Source organism: Symphalangus syndactylus, chromosome 19 (assembly GCF_028878055.3).
Source record: "Symphalangus syndactylus isolate Jambi chromosome 19, NHGRI_mSymSyn1-v2.1_pri, whole genome shotgun sequence".
NCBI classification, from domain to species: domain Eukaryota; kingdom Metazoa; phylum Chordata; class Mammalia; order Primates; family Hylobatidae; genus Symphalangus; species Symphalangus syndactylus.
Window position 1 is genome coordinate 78,687,178 of NC_072434.2, and position 12,149 is coordinate 78,699,326.

Sequence of the window (12,149 nt, forward strand, 5' to 3'; positions counted from 1 at the left end):
CAACTGACGTAAATGAGAGTGGAGACACTTCAGCCGCTCTGTGTGCTCTGGAGAAGTGTTTCCCAAAGCACACAGATCACCTGAGGAATGTAGGTTCTGATTTTGGAGTCTGGGGTGAGCCCTGAGATTCTGCATTTCCAACAAGTTCCGGGGACGGATGGGGAAGGGTGCTGACGCTGCCTGGCCCAGAGACCACACTTGGAGAGCCGCGGTCCTGGAGGATAGGAAAACCAGTGCAAAGGTTTTCTATTGCAGCTTGGTGTCACACAGCCGTCCCGGAAGCCGCCCCTGCGCCCGCTATCTCCCCCGGCCCCCAGGTAGCTGGTGGTGACAATGGCTGCAGGGCAGCGCCCTGTGAAGTGCAGGGGTGAAGGTCTGCAGGCCCGGCTAACCACGCCCTTCTCTTCCCCAGGGGAGGAGCGCCCCCGGGACTCCCCGGGCCCGGCGGAGGCCCAGGCACCGGCCGGGGTGGAGGCCGGTGGGAGAGCGAGCCGCCGCTGCTGGACGTGCTCCCGGGCGCAGCTCAAGAAGATCTTCTGGGGCGTGGCGGTCGTGCTGTGCGTGTGCTCCTCGTGGGCGGGCTCCACGCAGCTCGCCAAGCTGACTTTCAGGAAGTTCGACGCGCCCTTCACCCTCACGTGGTTTGCCACCAACTGGAACTTTTTATTCTTCCCGTTGTACTACGTGGGGCACGTCTGCAAGTCCACAGAGAAGCAGTCTGTGAAGCAGCGATACAGGTAGGCGCGTCCTGCACGAGCAGGCCTCCTGACCCGGGGCTGCTCCATCCAGCGCTGACTCTGCAGAGCTGCCCCTGGTGGCAGGCGCTGGGATGAGCCGGTGGGAGCCCGTGGAGAGATGTCGCAGTGAATGCACCTGCTCTCTCAGTGGGGTCGGGAGCAGAATTCTCTCTACCCTGGGTAGTGAACGCCTCCTTCCTCTGCCTCCTGCCCCTCAGCCCTGGGAGCCGCTTTATATAAAAGCAGGCAGCAGCGTCTTCCAGAGACGGCAAGTAGTGGGTCCCCAGAAAGCTTAGAAATGGGAGAACTGTGTAGCTCAGTTCATCCCTCAGCAAGCTGGGGTGAGGACCGCAAGGCCATGGAGCCAGGTCACTCGGATGCATCCTGTAGCTGACTTCCCTCGCGGAGATGTTCGCCGCAGAGACTTCCTTACTCATCCTCTTTCTAATCCCAAGACATGCCCCCCTTCGGGTATGTAATTGCATGGGTCTGAATATCTCCCAGTGTGATGGTCAAGACCAAAGCAGTGTCTGGACTTTGTTGACTATATTTTCTCAAATAGAGTCCGTTGGAATGACGTCCCTTTCAAAAAGAGGCCAGAAACCCTGACCTCAACCCCTACCTCAGTATGCAGGAGGGCTCATGCAGCCCTCCCCGGGAGTCACATTGTAGGTGTTGACGCGTGGCGCTCATCTGTGCCAATTAAGAGCATCTGGTGTTTCCCCAAAGTGGAGGCCTTCTGTGGGCCATGTCAAGGGCTTTCCCAAATCAGCCCTAGTCAAAAAAAAAAAAAAAAAAAAAAAAAAAAAAAATGAATGTTGGCCAAGGTGACACAGTAAGCCCTGGAAACTTGTCTTTTATCAATCCCAGAGGTGAGGAGAAATTGAGCATTTAACAGTCTTCATTCCTTCACCACTGCCTTCTTCCCCACCACACCCCACCCTGCCAAACACATACCCCCGTAAGATTGCTATGTCCTGAAGTTCCACTTAGAAGATACAAGATAACTAAAAATATCATTGGGTCTAAGGAACAAGGAGGTTTGGAAATGGAGGTCTACCCCTGGACCAGAATTTCTTTCTGGGAATCTACCATGTTGTCCCCGTAAACTTGTAGCTGGAAGTACAGGTGTGATACTTTTTTAATGTTCAGAGGCAATTTGGCCTGGCTCCTTTAAAATACCAACTTGTAAATCAGAGCACGAATTCTCGAGGAGGGGGCTCTGATGGAGCTTGAATAGAATCACATGGCCAGTCTCACATGTCCCCTTAGTGAAATGGATTTGGTGCAAAGAATTCTGATCCTCAGGGTTGACCTAAACTAGTGGCTCGTGGACCAGCCAGAAATTGCTAGAGGCACTTAATGCACCCTCTTCTGAATAGAAGCCAAAAACAGAAGGAAACAAATCATTAGGGCCCAAGATTTTCCCAAAGGCAAGAGTAAAATAGTCCCAGAGAAAAGCTAATATTTAGTAAATGATGTATTTGACAGTTAAGTATCCCTAAGTGTATTTAATTTGTAATTAGGCATTAGCCTTTCATTAAAACTGATTAGGATGGTATGCTACTGCCTCTAACGAAATGCTCAAAGTGAGCTTATATGTACTTTCTTGATCAAGAATTATTGGGAGTGAAGATGAAATGCTTCTTTCCTGCTACCTTCAACCATACAGGCTGAAAGAGGCCCCCCAAGTGGTAACACTGGCTGTTGTCCCAAATGTGCTCCATGGCTACCACTTACCTGGGGAGAAGACTGTCACCGCCAGCCACTTAGGGCAGGCCTGGCACCATTAAACTATTGTGCTGAAAACCACACAGATGGAATCAAGACCAAGTGGTGCTTATACGATCAAAGTAGGAAAAAATGAAAGGTCGTTGAAGATTAGTTATACATAGAAAAACATCAGCACCTTGATTTCAACCTATTGTCTTCCTATAAAAAGTGCTCAGAAAGAATCATTTAAAAAATCTGGTGACTGCCCTGTTAACTAGCGAACAATGTAAAAGAGGGAGGATAATCCTAACTTTATTAGTGAAACTGGTTAAAAGCTTTCGCAATTTCTGTCATCACATTCTGCTCCAGCTCTTTAAAAAAGTTTTTTTTTTGTTGTTTTTTGTTTGTTTTTTCTGATTGTAAGCTGTGTTAGCCCCGTGGCTAGGCAGAGCTGCTAATTTGCTAGCCAATTATTAGGCATGTCAATCAAGCCATATACACCATTGGAGGGGTGAAGAGAGATCCTTCCTCAAAAGGAGAGAAAAATTTTAACATCACAGACCTTCCTTAGGAAATCACAATTCTGTCACAGCTCACATTGGGAGTACTTTAAACAGACTTTAGGATTCTCAGAGATCAAGGAAGACTGAAATCACATCTTCCATCTTCATGCTTTTATCAAAATTAATGCCAGAGAGAAGATTTTGAGTTGTCTGAGGAGATGAGTCTGTTGGCTAAAAGTGTTTAGCAGGGAGCTGGGAAGAAAAGGAGATGAACAGAGACCTGTTCCAAGAGGGGAGCTGGACGGATACAGCAGCTTTTCTTGCAGTTATCAGGAGGCAGTCAGATGGAAGCTTCTTTTCTCTAAACCCTCCCCACCTCAGCTGCTTCCCCAGGGTGAAGCCAGAGCAGAGAGAGGAAGGCATGTGTTCCCCAGCGCAGAGCTCCTCAACCTGCAATGCCCTGTGAGGCTCCCTGGGGCCTTGTTGAAGGCAGGCTCTGATTCAGTGGGTCTGGGTGGATCTGAGATTCCGCTTTTCTAGGGAACTTCCAGGGAATCCTAGTGCTGCTGGCCCACAGGCTGCACTTTAACTGTAAATGCCCTGGAGTTGTTGAGTCCCAGCTACAGATTTTTTTTTTTTAATGCTGCTGATTTTACCAAATGTTAGAACTAGGACTCACCTCACCATGTAGAACTGATGAGTGACTCCACTGAGCCCCAGAGGATGTTCGAGCCCTGGTCCTCTTCAAGCCCTGGTCCTCTGCCACTCATGACGGGAGGCTCCGTGGGCAAGTCCTCAAAGTTCTCAGAGCCTCGGATGCCCATTTGTAAATGGGAGGTGATGAAATATGCACTGTCTTGCACAAAACACTACTGTGTGATCAAATGACATGCTATATATGAAAGCGCCCTATAAACTGTAACATGTTGTGTAAATGCGAGGAACCAGTACTGTGTTGCGATAGCCTCTGGGGGTTATACTGAAGGCTGTTGCCCATGCTTTGTTCATTGGCTGCCTTGTGGTGGCCAGTTTAAACTACGAGAGTGCCAACCCCTGTGCTGCATGCAAGTGTCAGTCCTGAAGAAATCCACTTGTGGCCCTAGTGCCTTCACAGGGCATACAAGAACACTGATCAGGGCTTCTCATGATCAGATACTGTTGTCAGTAATTAGATGTGAATGGGCAAACCTCTCAGCCTAACTCATATGGGTTTTCAGCCCCTGCCTTATAGTCTTCCCAGCAAGTACTCAACCATCCAGGAGTACAGTGAGCTGCTTCCTTCTCCAATATGATAGGCAGCCCAACCCTTATCTTCCCTGTTTCTCACTGAAGCTGGCCACAAGGATGTTCTGAGGAAGCAATAGTGCCCAGAACTCAGAGAGGGCTTCGGTCATGAGATGCTTGAGGGTGCTTGGGAACCACAGTCTCCTGGACCACCTACCATCTAGGGGAGGCACAGGGAAGTGACTGTATCAGGTCTGTGTTTGGGAGAGACTGTTGAGCACAGGTGTGATGACACACGGCCTCCTGGCCCCTCTGACTCTGGAACAGGAATGCAGCTTTTCAGATCTGAGAGGTCAGCAGAGCTGGAGCAGATCTGGGGAATTTTCAGTCTTGTCCAAAGGTCTTCCAGGAATTTGCAGCAGTAATGACCTGTTTTCAAAAGCAAATGCTGAGACCTTCTGCTATCATGCGGCTGCCAAAAAAAGTGAACGGTGCAGTGGTGACAGATGTTTTTCTCTGCCTTTTGTAGTTCCAGGCTTTCTGTAAGCCAGCCAATTGATTCTGCTTCAGATATTCTGAGCAACAGTAGAGCCAAGAAAGGGAAAAGGGCAGTTTAGATGGCTTTCATCTTAAACCCTGCGAGGGCCCGGTGTGTGTACCTTGCCACCCAGACTTACGCAGGAACCACATCGGGTCTTGCAGATGTAACATTCATCGGCCATTTAAAATCTAAAGAGCAGAGTGGAGCAGTTGCAATCTGGAGCTTTGTTCTGAAAATAGTTACTGTGCATCTTCTCTAGGCAATGCACTAGAAATACAAGATAAATGGACTCTGTCCTCCAGGAGCCCAAAACCTGGAAAGGGAGTCAGATAGCCAAACAGGGTGGGGGTGCATGCAAGGGAGCTGAGAGTGGGGGAAGGCCCAGATACATGTGTCCTGGGGCAGGGTACAAAAGTTTCTTAGAAGAAGTTAGCTAGGGCCTGGCGTGGTGGCTCTTGTCTATAATCCCAGCATTTTGGCGGGCTGAGGCGGGCAGATTAATTGAGCTCAGGAGTTCAAGACCAGCCTTGGCAACATGGCAAAACCCTGTCTCTACTAAAAATACAAAAATTAGCCAGGCATGATGGTGCACCTGTAGTCCCAGCTACTCAGGGGACTAGACCGGAGGATCACCTGAGCCTTGGGAGGTTGAGGCTGCAATAAGCAGTGATCAGGCCACTGCACTCCAGCCTGGGTAACAGCGTGAGACCCTGACTCAAAAAAAAAAAAAAAGGCCAGAAACAATTTAAGGACAAGCAGATGGTTCTCTAGAAGGAGAAGGTCAAGAACATTCTAAGGAGACAGTAGCCTGGATAAAAGGACACAGGCTGGACACAGAGCAGGAGCTCTTCTTAGGATGTAGGATGTAATTGGGGTAAGGTGAAAGAGAAGACCCAGCAGTTAGGCGGAGCAGATGCTGGCAAGCCTCCTACACTATGCTGAGGTGTTTTACTTCCAGTATGAATATCAGCAGGAGTCAAGGAAGCAATGATCAGATTGGATCTTTCAAAATGCAGCTGCTGCCACTCTGTAGAAAATGGAATGAAGGACAAGGCTAGAGGTCAATCCAGGTCAACAAATACTTCTTTGGTATCTATGTGGGCACGTGGACAGATGTGGGTGACAGTTGCTGTTCTTGACCCTAAGGAACTCACAACTGAGTGGGAGACAGAGTCTCCTATTAAAAAAACAACGAATAAAATATAAGGAGGAAGTGGGGCAAGAGCTGAGGGCAGACTGGCTTGGCTGTAGTTTGGCTGTGAGGACAGGGCGCAGTAGATCTTGGGACTCCAAATTCAGCTGAAGGCCAGATGGGAAGGACTTGGGGTGCCCCATCAAGGAGTTGGGGGTTTATTCTCCAGGCAAGTGGAGCCTCCAGAAGTTTTTGGTATAATCAGAGCTGCTTTCAAAAGTAGGATTCATAGTACTAATTATGTAACTGGCTACAGCATATGGTCCTATTTCACATAAGAGGTGGAATGACTATCAGGTGTTTGTTTGTTGGGGGGCAGGATGCCTAGTTCCTGAGCAGTAGCAAGAACTCTGAGTGTGAATCCTGAAGTATTACAAAACTTGTTTGAACTGTCAACTTTTTGAGACTACATCACACTCTTCTGTTGATAAAAAGCATTTCAATTGTCATTTTCACCAAATACAAGTGTTCTGAAAACATGGGAAATATCTTCTTTCCAGGAAATATTTGTACAGTTTTTCAGGCACGGTGGTAAATGCTAAGGCATTGCCAGGGAAGCCCTAATTAGCGATGCCTAGCATCTCCCTGCCTTCCTGCTGTCAGGATTCACATTTCAGAAAGCTGATGCGTTTCTTACCCTGAGCCTCAGACACATTCCAGCCTGTTGTTCCTATCAACAGTTGTTCTTTATAGAGTAAGGCCCCTTTGGAAACAAGGTGACAGGGCCCCTCATCTTAGGAGAGAGAGAGTGCTTCATTCATTCCACAAAATCTTTCCAGCACCTTCTCTGTCTCAGGTGCTATTCTAGGAAGTGAGGATACAGCAGTGACAAGAGCAAGTGGAAATGCCCTTTACCTTCACCCTTCCTCCTACCTCATAGCGGTCTCATTTCCTGTCTGATTTCTTCGTTGTTGTTGTTGTTGTTGTATTAACTAATTTTTGTAGAGATGAGGTTTCGCCATGTTGCCCAGGCTAGTCTCATACTCCTGCTCTCAAGCGATCTGCCCACCTTGGCCTCCCAAAGTGCTGGGATTAAAGGCACGAGCCACTGCACCCAGCCTTTCCTGTCTGATTTCTAAGAATTATCCACCCAGAAAGTGACGAGCTACATGTAGAACTCTTACAGTTGATGTTTTTGTTGTTTCTTTATGTGTTTATTTTTGTAACTGGTTTAGAAAAAATTGACAGAATATTGGAAGACTGCAGTTTGTAATTTAGCCCATGGCTTCAGTGTGGTAGTGAATAATGGCAATTATGCATACACATCCTCATGTATAGCCAGGAGATTTTGCTAGCCTAAGGCAAAATACCATGCCCCGTACACACACACACACACACACACACACACACACACACACACACACACACACGTACCCAGCTGAGTAGCAGACGTCTGGTACAGCCACAGGAAACCATGTAATCAATGCTCCAAGTCTAAATGAGAAGTCATAATGGGCACCAGTGTCAGCAAAGGAAGAAATGAGATGGGGGAGGCTGAATAGGTTCAGGTTGTCTCTGCCTGTTTTAAGACAACACTTGCCATATTCAAGAATACATCAGTGGTGAAATGAAACAGAACGTTGTCCACATGCCCCAGACTGTGACATCACCTTCCTGAGTTTACACCAGGTCCCACCACTCTATAGAGTCTTCCCTTTCATCCTGTCATTGTGGTATTCATAGATTAGCTCATTTGTTTTTCCTCTGGCATCTCCCCCACCCCACCACCACATCTCAGTTAACATATGCTGGCTTCATCCCAGTGAAATTCAATGACAGCCAAACACCCCTGCAGACAAGTTCAGAATATTCCTTCTACAAGTGATTTTTAGGCTTTCACTGAGGCAAGCAGAACATTTTCATTACCTCTTGATCTCCTTTTTTTCCATACTTCAGCCATCCCACATCCCAATTATCTGAGATTGCTATTCATCTTTGAACAGAAATCAAGGATATAGCTTTGAAGTTTAGCAGTTTAAGAGATTATCTGTCTTATAACCTTATAATTCCAGAGCTTGTCTTGTTCAGCTATAGCAATGTTATTTCAATTTCACTGAAATTCTTTGAAAGGTCAGTTCCAATGCTCATGTTTGTGTTTAAGGTATGGGTTTGAAGAATAACAGCCATTTAACTAACTGCCATATGAGTGTAATTATGACTCTTGTGGGGTCATGATACCTGAGGCTGGAATTATCAACAAGGGATTTGGTAACATTTTTAGCTTAAGTGCCATGGTCCCTGTGAATATTTGCAAGATCAGTGTGACAGTGAAATCAAAGGTGGGAAGCAATGAAGGATGGTTTCCCAGAGGAGCATCCTTCAGCTGGTGGATTTTGAGGATCAGTTAATCTTTGTGCGGGTCAGATGAGGAGGAGGGCCCATGTAGGTGGCATACAAAAGTCACAAGTGTGTACAGATTTGCAGGATGTAACCAGTATGCTCAGGCAGCACTCAATCCTATCCCAATGTAAGAAATGTGGAGCCATTTCTTACTTTCCATGTGATTTTTCATCATTGAGTCAAGACTAGTGAGCCAGCCAATAGGCACATTGAAACTTAAAAATCTCACCACATTTAGCAAAAGATCATCTGCACAGAGACCTGGGAAGATCAAAAAAGGACTTTGAGGATTCTCTGATCCAACTCATTCATATTATCAATGAGTCCAGAGATGCTCAGAGAAAGGGCAAGAGAGCCCTGTGCTCTGCAGCCTCAGACCTCTCCAGAAAGACTACCAGGAAAGAAGTGGGTCAGTACTATTTCTCCTTATAGGAAGAAACCTGGAGGCTGTGCCTGGGCAGGTTGGAGCAACAGAGGTAGAAGTGCTGCTAGCCCATGCTGGGACATTGTGATAGATGATAAGAATATATGCTTGCCATTAGATAGTTTGGGCAGGAAACTCAGCTCTTCCTTTATTGGCAACATGGTCATAGGTAAGTCAACTAAAAGCTCTTAGTCTCAGCTCTTACCTGAAAAAAATGGAGACTTTAATTCCCACTTCCAAAGGTTACTGTGGGATTGAGTGCCCCTCCTGTGGGCTCCCACAGCTCCTGTATAGATCGTGTTTGAAATAACAAAATTAAACTTGATGGTGTGTATAAAGTTCCAAACTGTTCTTGGTCCAAGTATTTCCTAACCATCTTTGGTTGACTCCTAATGTGGATACCAAAACTCATTCAAACCATGCCTACTGCTCTCTCCAAATCATAAAGTGATGATGATGATGTCATAAAATGATGCTGCTGATGATAATGATAATGATTATGAGGTCATAAAATGATGAGGGAGAGGGCCGGGCATGGTGGCTCATGCCTGTAATCTCAGCATTTTGGGAGGCTGAGTCGGGCGGATCACTTGAGCCCAGGAGTTCGAGACCAGCCTGGCCAACAGGACGAAACCCCGTCTCTACTGAAAACACAAAAATTAGCTGGAGGTAGTGGCACATGCCTGTAGTCTCAGCATTTTGGGAGGCTGAGTCAGGTGAATCACTTGAGTCCAGGAGTTCGAAACCAGCCTGACCAACATGACAAAACCCCATCTCTACAGAAAATACAAAAATTAGCTGGACATGGTGGCATGTTCCTGTAGTCCCAGCTACTTGGGAGGCTGAGGTAGGAGAATCACTTGAATCTAGGAGGCAGAGGTTGCAGTGAGCCAAGATCATGCTGCTGCACTCCAGCCTGGGTGACAGAGTGAGACCCTGTCTGAAAAAAAAAAAAAAAAAAAAAATATATATATATATATATATATATATAAAATGACAAGGAGGAGGTCCTAAAATGATGATGATGATGATGATGAGGTCATAAAATAATAATGATGATGATGATAACATAGTAGAACCCCAGGTAACTGAGTCTTCCTCCTTATGAAGATTCAGTTCAGATTAACCAGGTAGCTGATTTGGAGCCCACAGCAAGAAGGACAGCATTGTGCCCTGTCATTATTTTAGGCTGTTGCAGGAGGAAGGAGCCTTTCTTGGCAGAGATGAACTTTGAGACAAGTCCTGACAGGAGGGGCAGAGAACTGATGTGGAACTTATCATTGTCATGACATTCCAGGATATGAGCTGAAAGCCAGATGGAAATGTGAGGTGATCCATTTGTCTGGAAAGCAATGTCCTGTCAAGCTCTTGACACTTTTTATTTTTTGAAAGTTTAAAAGCAAAAAGGAGAAAACATGCTAGTGCCATGCAGAAGATAAAGCAGATGTGTTTCTTTTCTTTCTTTTCTTTTCCAATGGCACCCCTTTTGCCTTTATTGTGTACAAATCCTAGCCAAATTGGAACGACCACCCTGCCCTTCATAGAAACAGACATTATACGGGCTTCCCAAATAACTAGCCCACCTTCCTGCCCCATGCGGCACAGGAGTACCTACAAGTGTTGTACCCACAGGAGGCTCCAGGGATATAGAAAGGAATGAGACCACGTGTGGAGGGAAGGGACCTGAGCTTTGACTCAGGCTTGTTCCAGTTCTCAGATCCACTGTTTACACCCCACATGACTTTGGGTAAGTTATTTGTAAGGGCTCCTGCAGCTTCCGTTTTCTCATATTTAAAAATGGATTCAGGACAGCCGCGGTGGCTCACTTCTGTAATCCCAGCACTTTGGGAGGCAGAGGCGGATGGATCACCTGAAGTCAGGAGTTCAAGACCAGCCTGACCAACATGGCAAAAGCCCGTTTCTACTAAAAATACAAAATTAGCTGGGCATGGCAGCGTATGCCTGTAATCCCAGCTACTTGGGAGGCTGAGGCAGGAGAATTGCTTGAATCCGGAAGGTGGAGGTTGCAGTGAGCTGAGATCGTACCATTGCACTCCAGCCTGGGCAACAAGAGTGACACTCTGTCTCAAAAAAACAACAAAAAAAATGGAGCCAATAATGCCTGTTTACACGGTGGGCTTCAAGGTTTGGGGTGCAAATCAGCTCACCTGGAACATGGCCGTGGGTCAGTGCTGCAGTAACAGTGGTCACTGCTACCCCTGCTGCTGGTCAATGATTACCCGAGTGGTGGTTATTATTGTTCATTGTCCAGTCTTCCTTGATGGCCTTTCTGCACATGCCATATTTCTTTGGGTAATAATCCATTTCTAATTGAGCCACAGGGTAAAGGCTTTTTGGCACTCGAATTCTCTCCCATGTTATATTTTGTGATATCATATTCCACATAAGCTTTCCTTGGCTAATGAACCAGGAGCCAGTGGGAACAGGAATCACGGGAAATTGCTATGCTGGATCTTTAAGCCAAAATCAAATCACATGCTTTTGGATAGCCAGTGTCTGTGCTAAGTGCTCCGTAGAGTCAGCCTCCACTTCACCAGAATGCAGCTGTGTCTACTTGAAGCATGAGCCAGAACAGATGGGGCCACATGCCTGTCCCATCTTGGGCCAGGCCTCCCCTCCACCCACTTCCCAACCTGCTGTAGGTCTGGTCCTAAAAGAGAAGGGGGCTGCACAGGAGGGTCCCTAGGAAACTTCCTCTGATGCGTTTTCCAGCCTGGGTCATCCCGTTCAAAGAGAGGTTCCAGCTGTGAGTGGGTTCACTGTGTCTTTCAGCTGGTGAACTTGTTCTTGGAAAGCTCTTAATTATTTAAAGTGCATCTTGGTTTTTGTGGCCACGCCTCATACTGTCTAGCTGAGTTCATTAAAAAAGACAAAAAATCCAACTGGCCAGAGTAATCTCCCATTTCTGATATTTGGGCAAGTTCTATTCATATGCTTCCTGGATCATTTAAAATACAACTATACTAATTACATTCACCTCCTAGGCTGGATTCTTTGTTGAGCAGAGAGAAAACAAAGATGATTTATGTACTTAATATAACATTCAGGAGTGCATCAGAAGCATTTCACGCTTTTCTTACCTAAGTGCCTTATTTTATGACACATTTAATGAGTTACTCTCAATCATATATACATTATTAATTTATAACAAATTAAAAGCACTGGATATTAAAGCTCCCTTGTTGCAGGAACACATCATTAGAAACACTAGGTAGCATTATTTTGCTACATGTTTCTCTGAGGGAAAAACAGAAGAGAACTTTGTCAAAGAAAGACTTTAAGTGTTCCACCAACAAAATGGAGACAGGCTTGTCAGTATTTTACTATGAATTAGTGGGGGAGTGGGAGCGGAATGGATCTTCCAAATGCTTATTGGTTAAAAGTGTTTTGTTTTGGCCGGGTGTGATAGCTCATGCCTGTAATCCCAGCACTTTGAGAGGCCAAGGCAGGCAGA

The 12,149-nt window shown here is 46.3% G+C and overlaps 1 protein-coding gene across 3 annotated transcripts in view; it reads left to right on the plus strand.

The window, feature by feature from the left end:
• Positions 1–12,149, plus strand: part of SLC35F3 (solute carrier family 35 member F3) — a 410,117-nt gene that overhangs the window by 310,056 nt on the left and 87,912 nt on the right. For 2 of the 3 annotated variants that reach the window (XM_055234153.2, XM_055234154.2), the window contains one exon: positions 413–737. In XM_055234153.2, the coding sequence (XP_055090128.1) occupies positions 413–737 (325 nt within the window). Of the gene's footprint in view, positions 1–9; positions 318–412; positions 738–12,149 lie in introns of those variants that run through there. The other variant, XM_063613450.1, reaches the window with a different exon arrangement.